The sequence below is a fragment of the Ranitomeya variabilis genome, chromosome 8 (assembly GCF_051348905.1).
Source record: "Ranitomeya variabilis isolate aRanVar5 chromosome 8, aRanVar5.hap1, whole genome shotgun sequence".
NCBI lineage: Eukaryota > Metazoa > Chordata > Amphibia > Anura > Dendrobatidae > Ranitomeya > Ranitomeya variabilis.
In genome coordinates this window covers 183129521-183148013 of record NC_135239.1, presented here as the reverse complement: position 1 = coordinate 183148013, position 18493 = coordinate 183129521, and the positions used below count along the sequence as shown (strand labels likewise).

The 18493-nt window shown below is 43.5% G+C and overlaps 1 protein-coding gene across 4 annotated transcripts in view; it reads left to right on the top strand.

The window, feature by feature from the left end:
• PHF2 (PHD finger protein 2) overlaps positions 1-18493 on the top strand; it is a 219989-nt gene that overhangs the window by 109062 nt on the left and 92434 nt on the right. For all 4 annotated transcript variants that reach the window (XM_077277997.1, XM_077277995.1, XM_077277993.1 and 1 more), the window contains exon 2: positions 18407-18492. In XM_077277997.1, the coding sequence (XP_077134112.1) occupies positions 18407-18492 (86 nt within the window). The remainder of the gene's footprint in view (positions 1-18406; position 18493) is intronic.

Here is an 18493-nt window from a genome sequence, read left to right as displayed (position 1 = left end):
GTATCTGTATTTACACTTCCATTGTGTTAAGAGATAGGCCGGTGTGCACATGAAACATCCCGTCCTGCAGCGCTGCACGCTTCTCTCTAGCAAACAGTCCCAGCAGGTGTTTAAACACAACATCACTTGCAACGTTGTTTTGCTTTTGCGAGTTATTCTTAGTGTTTAACTTCCAACCGTTTGTGCGGTATTATTGTTTGATCTTTTTTTTTTTTTCTTTTTAAAGAGGATTTGTCACCTCACCTGACACCTTGAATTCAGTAAATAATTATATTTCCGATAAAAAAAGCAATTTTGTCGCCTCTGCGTCGTAGCGTTCCTCTGTTATGCCTCCTAGAAATATATGAATAAATGTACAAATGGGCGTTACCAGTTGGGAGTGTGTTTCTGACCAATTTAAACTTGTCCTATCAGTGATGACGGTGTCAAATTATGTCGAGACACAATGGCTAACACCCACTTGTCAGTGTACAGTATGTATATATTTCTAAGAGGAGTAACAGAGGAACTGCACAATGCAGTAGTCCAAAGAAAAAAAAGATAGACTATGCAATTATTTACTATAAATAAAAAAAAAAGTAAATATATATATACGGTATATTTGATTTTAAAATATATGTTTTAATTCTTCAAGAATAAGGAAATGAGAAAAAATAAACATTTGGTATTGCAACATCTTTAAAAGGCTACAGTAATCTAGGACCATATAAAATGTATTAAAAAGAATCAAAACACAAGAATGTATTTATTTATTTATTTTTACTGCTGCACCCACTCTAACAAAATTGCAAGAAAAGCGGTTTTGGATCCCTGGAAATGGCGATCCAAATTATTATTATTTTTTTATGGTACAGTTTTATTATGTATTATTATTACGGTAGTTTATTATTAATTCATTTCTTTAAATGATATATAGGCCTAATGTCTACAGGAGAGATTGAATCCCAACAATTTATACTGCTCTGGCAAAAATTAAGAGACCAACACATCAAAACCCGGTCATGGGCAGCCCAATCTCAAGACCCGTTGAAAACCTCCGGAATGTAATCAAGAGGATGATGGATAATCATAATATAATATATTGTAGGGTTTCAGTGTATGTGTGTGTGTGTGTGTATATATATATATATATATATATATATATATATATATATATATATATATATATATATATATATATATATGTGTGTATATATACAGAGTGTATATATATATATATATATATATATATATATATATACAAACAAAGAAAAAAACTCGCGGGCGGCACTGTCTTGCTGAATGCCGGCTTGTCAGTGGGGATTACAGACGCGTATCCTACTCAGCCACTCAAAGAGGAAACTTTCAGGTGCTCCGTCTTGGAAAATAGTCTCTTAAGTAGAATACCCCATAAGAAATGCAGAGAGGGCACTCACCAGTTTCCACAAAATGATTCCTTTATTCACAAGACAACATCCAGAGGGCCGTAGTAGCCGGGGGAGAGAGAGAGGGCCTCAGCCCGTGTGAGCAGAGGAGATGGACGACGGCCGTTTCGCACCTGGTTGTGCTTCTGAGGCCCTCTCTCTCTCCCCCGGCTACTACGGCCCTCTGGATGTTGTCTTGTGAATAAAGGAATCATTTTGTGGAAACTGGTGAGTGCCCTCTCTGCATTTCTTATGGGGTATTCAATATATATATATACATACACTCACCGGCCACTTTATTAGGTACACCATGCTAGTAACGGGTTGGACCCCCTTTTGCCTTCAGAACTGCCTCAATTCTTCGTGGCATAGATTCAACAAGGTGCTGGAAGCATTCCTCAGAGATTTTGGTCCATATTGACATGATGGCATCACACAGTTGCCGCAGATTTGTCGGCTGCACATCCCAAAGATGCTCCATACAAGGCAGGATGGATCCATGCTTTCATGTTGTTTACGCCAAATTCTGACCCTACCATCCGAATGTCGCAGCAGAAATCGAGACTCATCAGACCAAGCAACGTTTTTCCAATCTTCTACTGTCCAATTTCGATGAGCTTGTACAAATTGTAGCCTCAGTTTCCTGTTCTTAGCTGAAAGGAGTGGTACCCGGTGTGGTCTTCTGCTGCTGTAGCCCATCTGCCTCAAAGTTCGACGCACTGTGCGTTCAGAGATGCTCTTAGGCCTACCTTGGTTGTAACGGGTGGTGATTTGAGTCACTGTTGCCTTTCTATCAGCTCGAACCAGTCTGCCCATTCTCCTCTGACCTCTGGCATCAACAAGGCATTTCCGCCCACAGAACTGCCGCTCACTGGATTTTTTTTCTTTTTCGGACCATTCTCTGTAAACCCTAGAGATGGTTGTGCGTGAAAATCCCAGTAGATCAGCAGTTTCTGAAATACTCAGACCAGCCCTTCTGGCACCAACAACCATGCCACGTTCAAAGGCACTCAAATCACCTTTCTTCCCCATACTGATGCTCGGTTTGAACTGCAGGAGATTGTCTTGACCATGTCTACATGCCTAAATGCACTGAGTTGCCGCCATGTGATTGGCTGATTAGAAATTAAGTGTTAACAAGAAGTTGGACAGGTGTACCTAATAAAGTGGCCGGTGAGTGTATATATATATATATTATTATAGTAGGGGTTCACTCTCTCCGGTAGGCATTAGGCCACTTAAAGAAGTTGCTCCCAGCACTCCCGAGCGGCATCAGAAACTCAATGACACCGCATCAGTGTCGCATACCGGCAGATCAGCTCCTCATTGCTTCCAAACTGTGTTTGCAACGCTGTGACTGCCTTTACCTAGGACATTCAATCCTTACACTATAATCATCTGTGCTCTCTGGGATTTCATGCCCGCATTCTCCACCAAATGTAGGGATTTACTTTATTTTACTCACTTATATAGCACCATTAATTCCGCAGTACTTTACAGGCATTATCGGCACTGTCCCCTATTGGGGCTCACAATATAATTCCCCTATCAGTATGACTTTGGCGTGTGGGAGGAAACCGGAGAACCTGGAGGAAACTGAGCAAAGAAGGCGAGAACATACAAACTCTCTCTTGCACGCCTTATGCGGTTCTCACCCAGGCAATGTAGTTTTGGTCCAAACACATGCAGTTTTTATTGCTTTCCACAGGTTTCACGGCAGCAAAGCAAGCATAAATCCCGGCCTTGTCCATGCGCTGACTAAACAGAACAGACCCTGGCTACTCATACACAGCTGAGCTAGCCCCATCTCAGTCAAACAAAACAACTATTGTCCATGACAACCACTGATACTAGCGATTCACTGCATACAGCCTGTGCAGACTCTTCTCAGAGAGGGATTCTGGTCTCTCTTCACCTCCAAGACATATCGAGTCTGGTGCCCATGGTCTGTGTATTCACGAGCTAACAAATTTGTCTCTGCTACATCCAGCTGACTGACTCAGTCACTCCATTCATAGAAAGACCCCGGCACGTGTCTCTCTCAGATACGGCTCACATCTTGACCAGCAGCTCAAGTCTGCTATATTCAGGGCACTGCCACGCAATGAGTCTACTTCCTGCTTCTTAGAGAAACCATGCAGGTGCATCTAGTCAAATACTGCAGACCTGGGATTTAACACTGCTTCTGCCAGCTATGCTACAACATTATATATATATATATATATATATATATATATATATATATATATATATATATATATATATATATATATATATATATTATAGACCAAAAGTTTGGACACACCTTCTCATTTAAAGATTGACTACGAACGAAAATTGTAAATTCACACTGAAGGCATCAAATCTATGAATTAACACATGTGGAATTATATACTTAATAAAAAAGTGTGAAACAACTGAAAATATGTCTTATATTCTAGGTTCTTCAAAGTAGCCACCTTTGCTTTGATGACTGCTTTGCACACTCTTGGCATTTTCTTGACGCGCTTCAAGAGGTAGTCACCGGGAATGGTCTTCCAACAATCTTGATGGAGTTCCCAGAGATGCTTAGCACTTGTTGGCCCTTTTGCCTTCACTCTGCGGTCCAGCTCACCCCAAACCATCTCGATTGGGTTCAGGTCTGGTGACTGTGGAGGCCAGGTCATCTGCCGTAGTACCCCATCACTCTCCTTCTTAATCAAATAGCCCTTACACAGCCTGGAGGTGTGTTTGGGGTCATTGTCCTGTTGAAAAATAAATGATGGTCCAACTAAACGCAAACCGGATGGAATAGCATGCTGCTGCAAGATGCTGTGGTAGCCATGCTGGTTCAGTATGCCTTCAATTTTGAATAAATCCCCAACAGTGTCACCAGCAAAGCACCCCCACACCATCACACCTTTGGACTCATCAGACCAAAGCACAGATTTCCACTGGTCTAATGTCCATTCCTTTTGTTCTTTAGCCCAAACAAGTCTCTTCTGCTTGTTGCCTGTCCTTAGCAGGGGTTTCCTAGCAGCTATTTTACCATGAAGGCCTGCTGCACAAAGTCTCTTATCAGTTGTTGTAGAGATGTGTCTGCTGCTAGAACTCTGTGTGGCATTGACCTGGTCTCTAATCTGAGCTGCTGTTAACCTGCGATTTCTGAGGCTGGTGACTCGGATAAACTTATCCTCAGAAGCAGAGGTGACTCTTGGTCTTCCTTTCCTGGGACGGTCCTCATGTGAGCTAGTTTCTTTGTAGCTCTTGATGGTTTTTGCAACTGCACTTGGGGACACTTTAAAGTAAAGTTTTCCCAATTTTTCGGACTGACTGACCTTGATTTCTTAAAGTAATGATGGGCACTCGTTTTTCTTTACTTAGCTGCTTTTTTCTTGCCATAATCCAAATTCTAACAGTCTATTCAGTAGGACTATCAGCTGTGTATCCACCAGACTTCTACTCAACACAGCTGATGGTCCCAACCCCATTTATAAGGCAAGAAATCCCACTTATTAAACCTGACAGGGCACACCTGTGAAGTGAAAACCATTTCCGGTGACTACCTCTTGAAGCTCATCAAGAGAATGCCAAGAGTGTGCAAAGCAGTCATCAAAGCAAAAGATGGCTACTTTGAAGAACCTAGAACTTAAAACATATTTTCAGTTTTTTCACACTTTTTTGTTAAGTATATAATTCCACATGTGTTAATTCATAGTTTTGATGCCTTCAGTGTGAATGTACAATTTTCATAGTCATGAAAATACAGAAAAATCTTTAAATGAGAAGGTGTGTCCAAACTTTGGTCTGTACATATATATATATATATACATACATAAACCTAATATATATTAGAAATATTTAATATTACTTTTAATTAACATTCCTTATTTTGTATGTATTCTTTATTCGCTATTTTAGTATCACTGCAAGCGAGCTAAACTTGAGATTCCGGTTGCTGGGTCATTTTTACATGCACATTGAACAGTGTGTAAATTAAATCGAAAAAAAAGTGGCAATATATATATTTTTTTTTATTTCACCCCACTTTAAATTTTGTCTTCCCCAACTTTCCATATATAATATGGTAAAATAATGTACGGTAATTCAAAGCTTTAATAAAATAAAAAAGTTATGGTTCTTGGAAGAAGGGGAAGAAAGCGCGAAAGCGCAAAAACTCAAAATCGCCTGGTCAGTCTTCAGAAGGTAAGTGTATATTATTACTTTAATGGTAGGTTTCTCAAAGCAGCAAGGAATCCAACAGCAAATCAGTATGATTTCAGAAATTTTATAGAATTATTAAAACTCCAGGTAGTCTAGTAAAATTGAGATTTCTCGAAAGAGTCGTAGGAACGCAAATAATAAGTAATGCAAGATGGATTTCATGACGGCTCCTAGATTGAGCGAATTAAGCATTAGTTCACTGATTATTAGGTTAGACCTTCTCTATGGTTTGGACATATGATGGGATCTTAATGATTTCTCTAATTCATGAAAAAAAGTCAGGATTTCAGTGAAAACTGACACTCAAGCTAAAAAGTAGTAACAAGGGAGTTTTACATGTGTGACCGACACTGTGAACTTTGTAATGGATATTAAAAGAATAGTGATTTTTTTTTCCACCTGTGAAGATAACTGATGAAACTCAAGATCAAGCTCTGATAAAGCTCGGATGAAGCTCTGACTGAAATCACTGATGAAACGTAGTCGGATCTTCTTGTGCGTGAAAAAAGCTGACGTCAATAAGGCTTAAGGCTATCTGCACACGTTGCGGACTGAGGTGCAGAATTTTCCGCACAAAATCTGTAGCATTTCTGCACGGAAAAATCCGCTGCGGATCCGCACAAATTCCGCATCGTGTGCACACAGCCTAAGGGTTTGTGCGCACAGAGATTTTTTTTTTTTTTTTTTTGAGGAGGTTTTTTTTTTTTTTTTTTTCATCAGGCATTTTTCAATACCTCTTCAGGCAAAGATCAACTTAAAAAAAACAAACAAGCACTTCCGCGTATGAACAGTAATGTGGATTTCTCATAAAAGTGAATTGCAAGGATTTTCCAAAAGTTTTTGAATCAGTTTTTTAAGGAGAATTTTAGGGAGAATCCACTTAAAAAACAAAAAAAAAAGTCAGTGTGCACAAACCCTTAATGTCGCTTAATGTGACGGTACCTTAAGGGTATGTTCGCACTTTGCATTTATGCAGCTTTTTTTTCTGCACAAAAAAGCAAAGTGGTGGCAGGAGAAACACTGCTTACAGTAGGTGGGTTTTTCTCATGATTTTTTTTTTTTATTATTATTATTTCAGTGGGTGAAAAAATGCTGCAAAAATTGTCCTTTTTGGAGCTGGGTAAAAATGGAGTGAGAACTCTCAAGTCACATAATTTTAACTTAGCCTCCGGTTGCGCCAAAATCATGCATATTTTCAAAGTTTTTTTATGCCGGAATAATGGTGTAAAAGCTTTGATGAATCAATTTTTTTTTTTTTAATAGGTTTTGGAGGAGAAATTGTGCGGAAACTCTCCAAATCCTCCTGATACTCAAAAACTCAACCGAAAGCCTCAGTGTGAACTTACCCTAATAGTTAAACCTGGCACATACTGTCCAATCTACCAGCATTTATTCATTAAAACAATTCTTATTCTGGGCTTTTGTGTCCTATGGGCGGTGCTAATCATTGACACTTACCTCTGTATGCACATTGTTTTAACAAAGGCAGTCAATCACTGATTAGGACCGCCCAGTGGACTCCTAATCCCCAAAAAGCGATTTCAATTAGTAATTGCAAGTTACACTGAATCTTTTCCTACAAACTTACATATCAATCCGTTCAGCTCTTCTTCCTCAATAACCTGCTCTGCGTTTCCAAGCTGTCTTCTTCTTGAGACAACGCCTTTATGGACCCTACTGGAGATAACTACAATAACATTTACACACTGAAACCATTCGAAATACCTTTCTACGAAGTCCAAATGTCAGAGAAGTTTTTAGTTTAGCCACCAATGCAGACAACCATCTAAATGCAATTTTGGGTGGTCCCCCTCCAAGAACCTTTGCTCTACGTATCCCAGTACACATTTCACTTGTGACCTCCAATACTTTCTTGATCAAAAAAATTACCATTTCCATTCCAGATCCTGCTAATGGTTAATATACAAGAGCTGGATCCAACATGATGTCTCATTTCTACTGGTGGAGGCTTATTTTATTTCTTTGCTTTTTTCCTGAGGAGGTCAGTGGTTTGATCCTTGTTACGAGATTTAGAGCTGTATTGTGCAGTGGAGACTTGGCGGTGCACATTTCGGGTTTTCTGTTGAAGGCACAGCGGGGGGCTCCTCAGTAAGAGGGCCGACCAGGTGTTAGTGGCAGATCAATCCTCGATGTCTTTTGTAGGCATAGGGTATCCATCAGATCTTTCACAGTCAGATGCGTCTCTAGGAAATGATTGATTCTGAGGACGATTGTACATTTCCTTATGCAGTGCGTCTGATCCTGTTGTTTGATGTTCTTCCATCGATGACTTGTTGGTCTTGTCACCCCTACTCAATAATCACACAAGAGGAAGATCTCATCTGCATTTTCGATGTCGACCTTGGTAAAGCCTGAGAAAGAGGCGAGTTGAGTTAGAGCGTAAGTCGGCATCTCGAGCCTCGGAGCTTGATTTGACAAGTGATACTGGAAGCCTAATTGGCTCTGACAATTTGCCAGCTCTCATTTCGACTCTGATCTGTTCTCCTGCACTTGTCTTCATCTGTGTTCTCCGATTTGCAAATTTTTTTTTTTTTTACATTTTCATTTAATCACCAGGAACATAAGTGAACTTTGGGTACGCGTTGGTTAGAAATGTCGTACAACTCAATTCTTTCATTATTGACTTTATGGGTCCTGTTTGTTGAGTGCGCGTAGCCTGAGATTATTTTTTTTCTTTTGTTTGATTCTTACCTGAAATAGGAAATCCAGCTCAAGTCGTTCCTGAAGGATAATTTTTTCTTCGTATTTTGACCTAGTACTGTTTTTTTTTTTGTTATTTGAGAAATTCTAGAAAAGTGCTGGTCCTCCTTATGGAAATCCAGAGTGTCCATGTTGAGTTTCTTTGGAAAAGAGTATGTAAATCATGATACTCTTCTCCAGAAAGAAGAATAAAAAATCTGTAGCGTCACATAAACCCATTAAAGAGCGTTTAGAAATTACTTGGGATATCCGTCAAACCAGAGTCACCCATCAGTAGACAGAACTATTACGGCTTTCTTTAAACTCATAAATACAGATCAGGGTAATGGCAGCCCCATCAGCATTAGATTGTCAGATGATCCCACCCCGAAAGTCAACAGGATCATCTTTCAGTTCTCATCTTTCCATAGGCAGGGGATAACTTACTGATCAATTTAGGGTCGGACTGTTGGGACCAGCACCAACTGACCGAATGGGCATTTTTTTTTCCCCAATCGGACTCTTTTATCCCTGTTACAATGATTGACCACCGCTCCATTCCTTCTCTTTGGGTCTGCCGGAAAAAGCCAAGATCGGAGAGAGCTTGGCAGCCCCATACAGTATGAATGGCGCAGCGGTTAAGCTGGTATAATGCTGATACATTCTAGCTCAGATAAGTCCCATTCTGCCGATCGGTGCAGGTCCCAACAGTCGGATCCCCACTGATCAGACCTTAATTTTCTCATGGCTGCCTCTATATTATTGGATCATGTACTGAGCGTTATACGGCGAGTCTGATGTCCATAGCGAAGGCAGTGACAGGACCCCTTCAGTACCTGGATAAAGTAATGGTGCCACTTTGCCACTTATGCTGCTGTTCACCCACCTGTGGTAAGAGTAGTACCCCGTGACGGCAGCCGTTGATAAGTTTGCATAGTCTGCTCACAACCTGTGATATTCTGACATTGCTGAAGCGATACTTCTCTTACAGAGAAAGTAATGGAGAAAATCATTCAAGAGAAGCCGTAGCATAAAATTGAGGCTTCAATGCAATTCTACCTTTCCATTACTGCTTTATAGTGTAAGCTCTTGTCCTGGAGATCGCACCGGAATAACGTGGATTACCGACGGAGGGGGGGGGGGGGGAGCCTAAATCTGTCACATGATAGTTACACGCACATCTAAGTATAATATATCCATTAAAAAAAAAAAATAAAATTATCAATCCTTACTTATATAGCACCATTATAATACACGGCGCTTTACAGACATTATCATCACTGTCCCTATCGGGGCTCACAATATACATTCCCTATCATTACATCTTTGGGAGGAACCTGGAGAACCCAGAGGAAACCCTTGCAGATGTTGTCTTTGGTGGGAGTTGTACCTAGGACTCCAGCACTGCAAAGCAGCAGTGCTAACCACTGAGCCACCATATAGTGCTAACCACTGAGCCACCATACAGTGCTAACCACTGAGCCTCCATGCAGTAATTAATAAAATAATAAAAGGGCCAGCATGTCTCGGCTCCTTTATGTAATTGTCACCCTTGCATGTGAGTTTGGGTGGAAGGTTGCAGCATTTCTACTTGCATTGTGCAATATGTGAAAGAGAAATTAAGATGGGTATAGTACATGTTCGTGTATTTTGTGCCTGGTTTCCGTATATTTAATGATGATCCAAATCATCTATATGTGATTCTTGGAGAATCTGATTTTGTGCGCCTGTCTCCCTCCCGGCATTGCGTTGCCGTGTCTATTAGTTCTCTTCAGGAGTTCATTTACTGCGCTGATCTCTGATTAACTCACCCCTGGAAGCACCGTGGGAAAAGATGCACAAACGTGCGCAGGTTCTCTGAAAGGAGGAGAAAAGCAAATGACCTGTGCTGAGCCTGCAGGAGCAGAGGAAAACCTCTGTGAGCACGTGTGCCATCTTAGGCTACGTTCACATTTGCGTTGTGCGCCGCAGCGTCGGCGCCGCAACGCACAACGCAAACAAAAACGCGGCAAAACGCATGCACAACGCTGCGTTTTGCGCCGCATGCGTCCTTTTTTCTATTGATTTTGGACGCAGCAAAAATGCAACTTGCTGCGTCCTCTGCGCCCGGGCGCGTGCGCCGCAGTGACGCATGCGGCGCAAAACGCAAGTGCACCGCATGTCCATGCGCCCCCATGTTAAATATAGGGGCGCATTACGCATGCGGCGCCGCTGCGGCGCCCGACGCTGCGGCGCGGACCGCAAATGTGAACGTAGCCTTATACTGTACAGATCGATGGATATCTATGTAACACATAGGTGGCGAGAGCCACAGCTATGAGTTCTGCTTCCCGACCTGGAGAATGTTTAAAGGGAATCTTTCATCTGGGAAAACGGTACTTACCTGCAGGTGAATGCCATTAGGAAGGTGCCCGGCCGCTGTACTGAAAGTGCAACTACAGTGAGAAAATAAAGGTACTTCCTCCCGGGAGCCTGCGGCTTTCAGTCATAGAGGTGTGCCAGCTTTCAGTCATGGGGTCATGCATAGAGTGACTACTGTCACCGCTCACTACATTTTGAGGCTATAACCACACCTCGGCACTTTGATTGATAGCTCGCTCTGCAGTGTATCTATGTAGAGCGAACTGTCAATCAAAATATCAGGGCGTGGTTATAGCCTCCACACATAATATAGAGCGATGACTGTAGCTTCTCTATACATGACCCCATGACTAAAAGCCGGCACACATCTATGACTGAAAGCTGTCAGCCGTCAGGAGGAATTAACTTAATTTTTTTCCCTGGTAGCTGCACTTTCAGTACTGTGTCAAGGCAACATTTTAATGCTTTTAACTGCAGATTAACCCTGATATCTGCAGGTAGATGGCGTTTTCCAAGGTGACAGGTCCCCTTTAACCCCTTCCCGACCCATGACGCCTATGCGGCGTCATGGAATGATCGCATCCCTGCAGATCGGGTGAAAGGGTTAATTCCTATTTTACCCGATCTGCAGGGAGAGGGGGAGTTGTACTTCAGCCTAGGGGGGGTGGCTTTGCCCCCACGTGGCTACGATCGCTCTGATTGGCTGTTGAAAGTGCAACAGCCAATCAGAGCAATTTGCAATATTTCACCTATGAAAATGGTGAAATATTGCAATCCAGCCATGGCCGATGCTGCAATAGCATCTGCCATGGCTGGAAATCATGTACTGGCCCCCCCCACCGCCCCCGATCTCCTCCCCAGTCCACCGTTCTGTCCGGTACCCCCCTCCGTCCCCCTGTTCGCTCCCCCGTGCTCCTGTCCGCTCCCCCGTGCTCCTGTCCGCTCCCCCCGTCCTCCGATCCCCCCCCCTGTGCTCCGATCCAAACCCCCCACCACCCCCTCATACTTACCGAGCCTCCCGGTGTCCGGCCGTGTCCTCGCTGGGCGCCGCCATCTTGGAAAATGGCGGGCGCATGCTCAGTACGCCCGCCGAATCTGCAGGCTGGCAGGTTCGTTACAGGTACATTTTGATCGCTGTGGTAGGTTCTACCACAGCGATCAAAATAAAAAAATTATAAATAAACCCCCCCCTTTATCACCCCCATAGGTAGGGACAATAATAAAATAAAGAAAATATTTTTTTTTCTTTTACCACTAGGGTTAGGGTTAGAACTAGGGGTAGGGGTAGGGTTAGGGTTACGGGTAGGGTTAGGGGTAGGGTTATGGCATGTGCACACAGAGCGGATCGGCCGCGGATCCGCAGCGGATCGGCCGCGGATCCGCAGCGGATCGGCCGCGGATCGCAGCGGATCGGCAGCGGATCCGCAGCGGATCGGCCGCGGATCCGCAGCGGATCGGCCGCGGATCCGCAGCGGATCGGCCGCGGATCCGCAGCGGATCGGCCGCGGATCCGCAGCGGATCGGCCGCGGATCGGCCGCGGATCTGCAGCGGATGGGCAGCGGATCGGCCGCGGATCCGCAGCGGATCGGCCGCAGATCCGCAGCGGATCGGCCGCGGATCCGCAGCGGATCGGCCGCGGATCCGCAGTGGATCCGCAGCGGATCGGCCGCGGATCTGCAGCGGATCGGCCGCGGATCCGCAGCGGATCGGCAGCGGATCCGCAGCAGATTGGCCGCGGATCTGCAGCGGATCGGCAGCGGATCCGCAGCAGATTGGCCGCGGATCTGCAGCGGATTGGCCGCGGATCGGCAGCGGATCCGCAGCGGATTGGCCGCGGATCTGCAGCGGATTGGCCGCTGCGAATTCGAAGCAGTTTTCCATCAGGTTTACAGTACCATGTACACCTAAGGAAAACCAAATCTGCTGTGCCCATGGTGCGGAAAATTCCGTGCAGAAACGCTGCATTGTATTTTCCGCAGCATGTCAATTCTTTGTGCGGATTCCGCAGCGGTTTACACCTGTTCCTCAATAGGAATCCGCAGGTGAAATCCGCACAAAAAAACACTGGAAATCTGCTGTAAATCCGCAGGCAAAACGCAGTGCCTTTTACCTGCAGATTTTTCAAAAATCGTGCGGAAAAATCTCACACGAATCCGCAACGTGGGCACATACCCTTAGGGTTAGGGTTGGAATTAGGGCTAGGGTTGGAAATAGGGTTAAGAATAGGCTTGTGGTTAGGGTTACGGATAGGGTTAGGGGTGTGTTGGGGTTACAGTTGTGGTTAGGGTTGGGATTAGGGTTACGGTTGGGATTAGGGTTAGGATTAGGGTTGGAATTAGGGTTACGGTTGTGTTGCGGTTAGGGTTGTGGTTAGGGGTGTGTTGGGGTTAGGGTTGTGATTAGGGTTATGGCTACAGTTGGGATTAGGATTAGGGGTGTGTTGGGGTTAGTGTTGAAGTTAGAATTGAGGGGTTTCCACTGTTTTAGGCACATCAGGGGTCTCCAAACGCAACATGGCGCCACCATTGATTCCAGCCAATCTTGCGTTCAAAAAGTCAAATGGTGCTCCCGCCCTTCCAAGCCCCGACGTGCGCCCAAACAGTGGTTTACCCCCACATTTGGGGTACCAGCGTACTCAGGACAAACTGGGCAACAACTGTTGGGGTCCAATTTCTCCTGTTACCCTTGCAAAAATAAAAAATTACTTGCTAAAACATAATTTTTGAGGAAAGAACAATTATTTTTTATTTTCACGGCTCTGCGTTATAAACTTCTGTGAAGCACTTGGGGGTTGAAAGTGCTCACCACACATCTAGATAAGTTCCTTCGGGGGTCTAGTTTCCAAAATGGGGTCACTTGTGGGGTGTTTCTACTGTTCAGGCACATCAGGGGCTCTGCAAATGCAATGTGACGCCCGCAGACCATTCCATCAAAGTCTGCATTTCAAATGTCACTACTTCCCTTCCGAGCCCTGACGTGTGCCCAAACAGTGGTTTACCCCAACATATGGGGTATCAGCGTACTCACAACAAACTGGGCAACAAACATTGGGGTCCAAATTCTCCTGTTACCCTTGTGAAAATAAAAAATTGCTTGCTAAAACATCTTTTTTGAGGAAAGAAAAATGATTTTTTATTTTCACGGCTCTGCGTTGTAAACTTCTGTGAAGCACTTGGGGGTTGAACGTGCTCACCACACATCTAGATAAGTTCCTTGGGGGGTCTAGTTTCCAAAATGGGGTCACTTGTGGGGGGTTTCTACTGTTTAGGCATATCAGGGGCTCTGCAAACGTAACATGATGCCCGCAGACCATTCCATCAAAGTCTGCATTCCAAAACGTCACTACTTCCCTTCCGAGCCCCGGCATGTACCCAAACAGTGGTTTACCCCCACATATGGGGTATCAGCGTACTCAGGAGAAACTGGACAACAACTTTTGGGGTCCAATTTCTCCTGTTACTCTTGCAAAAATAAAAAATTCTGGGCTAAAAAAATATTTTTGAGGAAAGGAAACACATTTATTATTTTCACGGCTCTGCGTTATAAACTTCTGTGAAGCACTTGGGGGTTCAAAGTGCTCACCACACATCTAGATAAGTTCCCTTGGGGGTCTAGTTTCCAAAATGGAGTCACTTGTGGGGAGTTCCTACTGTTTAGGCACATCAGGGGCTCTGCAAACGCAACCTGATGCCCGCAGAGCATTCCATCAAAGTCTGCATTTCAAAATGTCACTACTTCCCTTCCGAACCCCGACGTGTGCCAAAACAGTGGTTTACCCCCACATATGGGGTATCAGCGTACTCAGGAGAAACTGGACAACAACTTTTGGGGTCCAATTTCTCCTGTTACTCTTGCAAAAATAAAAAAATTCTGGGCTAAAAAAATATTTTTGAGGAAAGGAAACACATTTTTTATTTTCACGGCTCTGCGTTATAAACTTCTGTGAAGCACTTGGGGGTTCAAAGTGCTCACCACACATCTAGATAAGTTCCCTTGGGGGTCTAGTTTCCAAAATGGAGTCACTTGTGGGGAGTTCCTACTGTTTAGGCACATCAGGGGCTCTGCAAACGCAACCTGATGCCCGCAGAGCATTCCATCAAAGTCTGCATTTCAAAACGTCACTACTTCCCTTCCGAACCCCGACGTGTGCCAAAACAGTGGTTTACCCCCACATATGGGGTATCAGCGTACTCAGGAGAAACTGGACAACAACTTTTGGGGTCCAATTTCTCCTGTTACTCTTGCAAAAATAAAAAAATTCTGGGCTAAAAAAATATTTTTGAGGAAAGGAAACACATTTTTTATTTTCACGGCTCTGCGTTATAAACTTCTGTGAAGCACTTGGGGGTTCAAAGTGCTCACCACACATCTAGATAAGTTCCCTTGGGGGTCTAGTTTCCAAAATGGAGTCACTTGTGGGGAGTTCCTACTGTTTAGGCACATCAGGGGCTCTGCAAACGCAACCTGACGCCCGCAGAGCATTCCATCAAAGTCTGCATTTCAAAACGTCACTACTTCCCTTCCGAACCCCGACGTGTGCCAAAACAGTGGTTTACCCCCACATATGGGGTATCATCGTACTCAGGAGAAACTGGAAAACAACTTTTGGGGTCCAATTTCTCCTATTACCCTTGGGAAAATAAAAAATTGTGGGCTAAAAAATCATTTTTGAGAAAAGAAAAATTATTTTTTATTTTCATGGCTCTGCGTTATAAACTTCTGTGAAGCAGTTGGGGGTTCAAAGTGCTCACCACACATCTAGATTAGTTCCTTGGGAGGTCTAGTTTCCAAAATGGGGCCACTTGTGCGGGAGCTCCAATGTTTAGGCACACAGGGGCTCTCCAAACGCGACATGGTGTCCGCTAATGATTGGAGCTAATTTTCCATTCAAAAAGCCAAATGGCGTGCCTTCCCTTCCGAGCCCTGCCGTGCGCCCAAACAGTGGTTTACCCCCACATATGGGGTATCATCGTACTCAGGACAAACTGGACAACAACATTTGGGGTCCAATTTCTCCTATTACCCTTGGGAAAATAAAAAATTCTGGGCTAAAAATCATTTTTGAGGAAAGAAAAATTATTTTTTTATTTTCACGGCTCTGCGTTATAAACTTCTGTGAAGCACCTGGGGGTTATAAGTGTTTACTATGCATCTAGATAAGTTCCTTGGGGGGTCTAGTTTCCAAAATGGGGTCACTTGTAGGGGAGCTCCAATGTTTAGGCACACAGGGGCTCTCCAAACGCGACATGGTGTCCGCTAACGATTGGAGCTAATTTTCCATTCAAAAAGTCAAATGGCACGCCTCCCCTTCCGAGCCTTGCCGTGCACCCAAACAGTGGTTTACCCCCACATATGAGGTATCGGCATACTCAGGAGAAATTGCCCAACAAATTTTAGGATCCATTTTATCCTGTTGCCCATGTGAAAATGAAAGAATTGAGGCTAAAAGAAATTTTGTGTGAAAAAAAAGTACTTTTTCATTTTTGCGGATCAATTTGTGAAGCACCTGGGGGTTTAAAGTGCTCACTATGCCTCTAGATGAGTTCCTTGGGGGGTCTACTTTCCAAAATGGGGTCACTTGTGGAGGAGCTCCAATGTTTAGGCACACAGGGGCTTTCCAAACGCGACATGGTGTCCGCTAACGATGGAGATAATTTTTCATTCAAAAAGTCAAATGGCGCTCCTTCCCTTCCGAGCCTTACCATGTGCCCAAACAGTGGTTTACCCCCACATGTGAGGTATTGGTGTACTCAGGAGAAATTGCCCAACAAAATTTAGGATCCATTTTATCCTGTTGCCCATGTGAAAATGAAAAAATTGAGGCTAAAATAATTTTTTCGTGAAAAAAAAGTACTTTTTCATTTTTACGGATCAATTTGTGAAGCACCTGGGGGTTTAAAGTGCTCACTATGCTTCTAGATAAGTTCCTTGGGGGGTCTAGTTTCCAAAATGGGGTCACTTGTGGGGGAGCTCCAATGTTTAGGCACACGGGGGCTCTCCAAACGCGACATGGTGTCCGCTAAAGATTGGAGCCAATTTTTCATTGAAAAAGTCAAATGGCGCTCCTTCCCTTCCGAGCCCTGCCGTGCGCCCAAACAGTGGTTTACCCCCACATATGAGGTATCAGCGTACTCAGGACAAATTGGACAACAACGTCCGTGGTCCAGTTTCTCCTTTTACCCTTGGGAAAATAAAAAAATTTTCGCTAAAATATCATTTTTGTGACTAAAAAGTTAAATGTTCATTTTTTACTTCCATGTTGCTTCTGCTGCTGTGAAACACCTGAAGGGTTAATAAACTTCTTGAATGTGATTTTGAGCACCTTGAGGGGTGCAGTTTTTAGAATGGTGTCACTTTTGGGTATTTTCAGCCATATAGAACCCTCAAACTGACTTCAAATGTGAGGTGATCCCTAAAAAAAATGGTTTTGTAAATTTTGTTGTAAAAATGAGAAATCACTGGTCAAATTTTAACCCTTATAACTTCCTAGCAAAAAAAAAATTTGTTTCCAAAATTGTGCTGATGTAAAGTAGACATGTGGGAAATGTTATTTATTAACTATTTTGTGTCACATAACTCTCTGGTTTAACAGAATAAAAATTCAAAATGTGAAAATTGCGAAATTTTCAAAATTTTTGCCAAATTTCCGTTTTTTTCACAAATAAACTCAGAAATTATCGACCTAAATTTACCACTAACATGAAGCCCAATATGTCACGAAAAAACAATCTCAGAATCGCTAGGATCCGTTGAAGCGTTCCTGAGTTATTACCTCATAAAGGGACACTGGTCAGAATTGCAAAAAACGGCAAGGTCATGAAGGGGTTAAGTTGACAATTCATTCACCTTAGGCTGATTTTGTATGTCCGACATCCAAGGTCCGATAATATGTCCTGATCAGCCAGGATTATAGGCATGAATTCTAGGCAAATATGTGTCTGATGAGTTCAGATTTGGAGACCCGTCGTCGGTCAGGGCATTGTGGTCCATATTCAGATCGTGAATGTCGGATGTGTGAACACAGACTTAGAAAGCTGTCAGGTGAATGCTCGTTTGGTCGACAACGATCTCTCACATACAAAGGAGGGCGGAAAAAGCAAATGCAAGTTATTTTAGGTAGCACATTTGTGAGCCCCCAAAATAGGGAATATTGAAAGCCAACATGCCCAATCCTAATCTTTTCACCAACACCTATCATTAGGGGAATGGGTCGGGACCCCTATACACGGATGGTCGGCTGGTCCTGCTAATATTGGTGGTGTGTTGGGGCATATTTACTATATTGTCCATATATCGCAATAGAGCACATGTCTGGGGGGGATGTCTTAATGACACAACCCCTTTAAAAATGGCAGCAAAAAGTGGTTTTACTGAATAAAACCCATACAAGACTCAAATCTATTGACAGTAACCTGAAAACTTAAAGGGGTAAGAAAAACATGGCTGAGCTTTATCAGTAATAGCTGAACCCCAGTGTGTGGGCTGCGTTTGGTGTTACCGCTCGGCTCCATTGAAGTTATTGAGGCTGCGCTGCAATGCCACACCCGACCTGAGGAAAGTTGTGGCGCTGTTTTGTTTTTTTTTTTATTTTTGACCGAAAGTTATTTCATGAGTCTAAGGATGAATGACCTTGTCAGATAGCTTTCACTCACATTATGGAGAGGTAGCGCTTGACATGAGCTCTGGAAGATGACGATGACACTAGTCTAGAGATTCACTCTGATTTCTTATTTTGCAGCTGTGTTGACGTAGAGGAAGATGAAGCTCCTGATATTGATATCTACCACTGTCCAAATTGTGAAAAGACCCACGGGAAGTCAACATG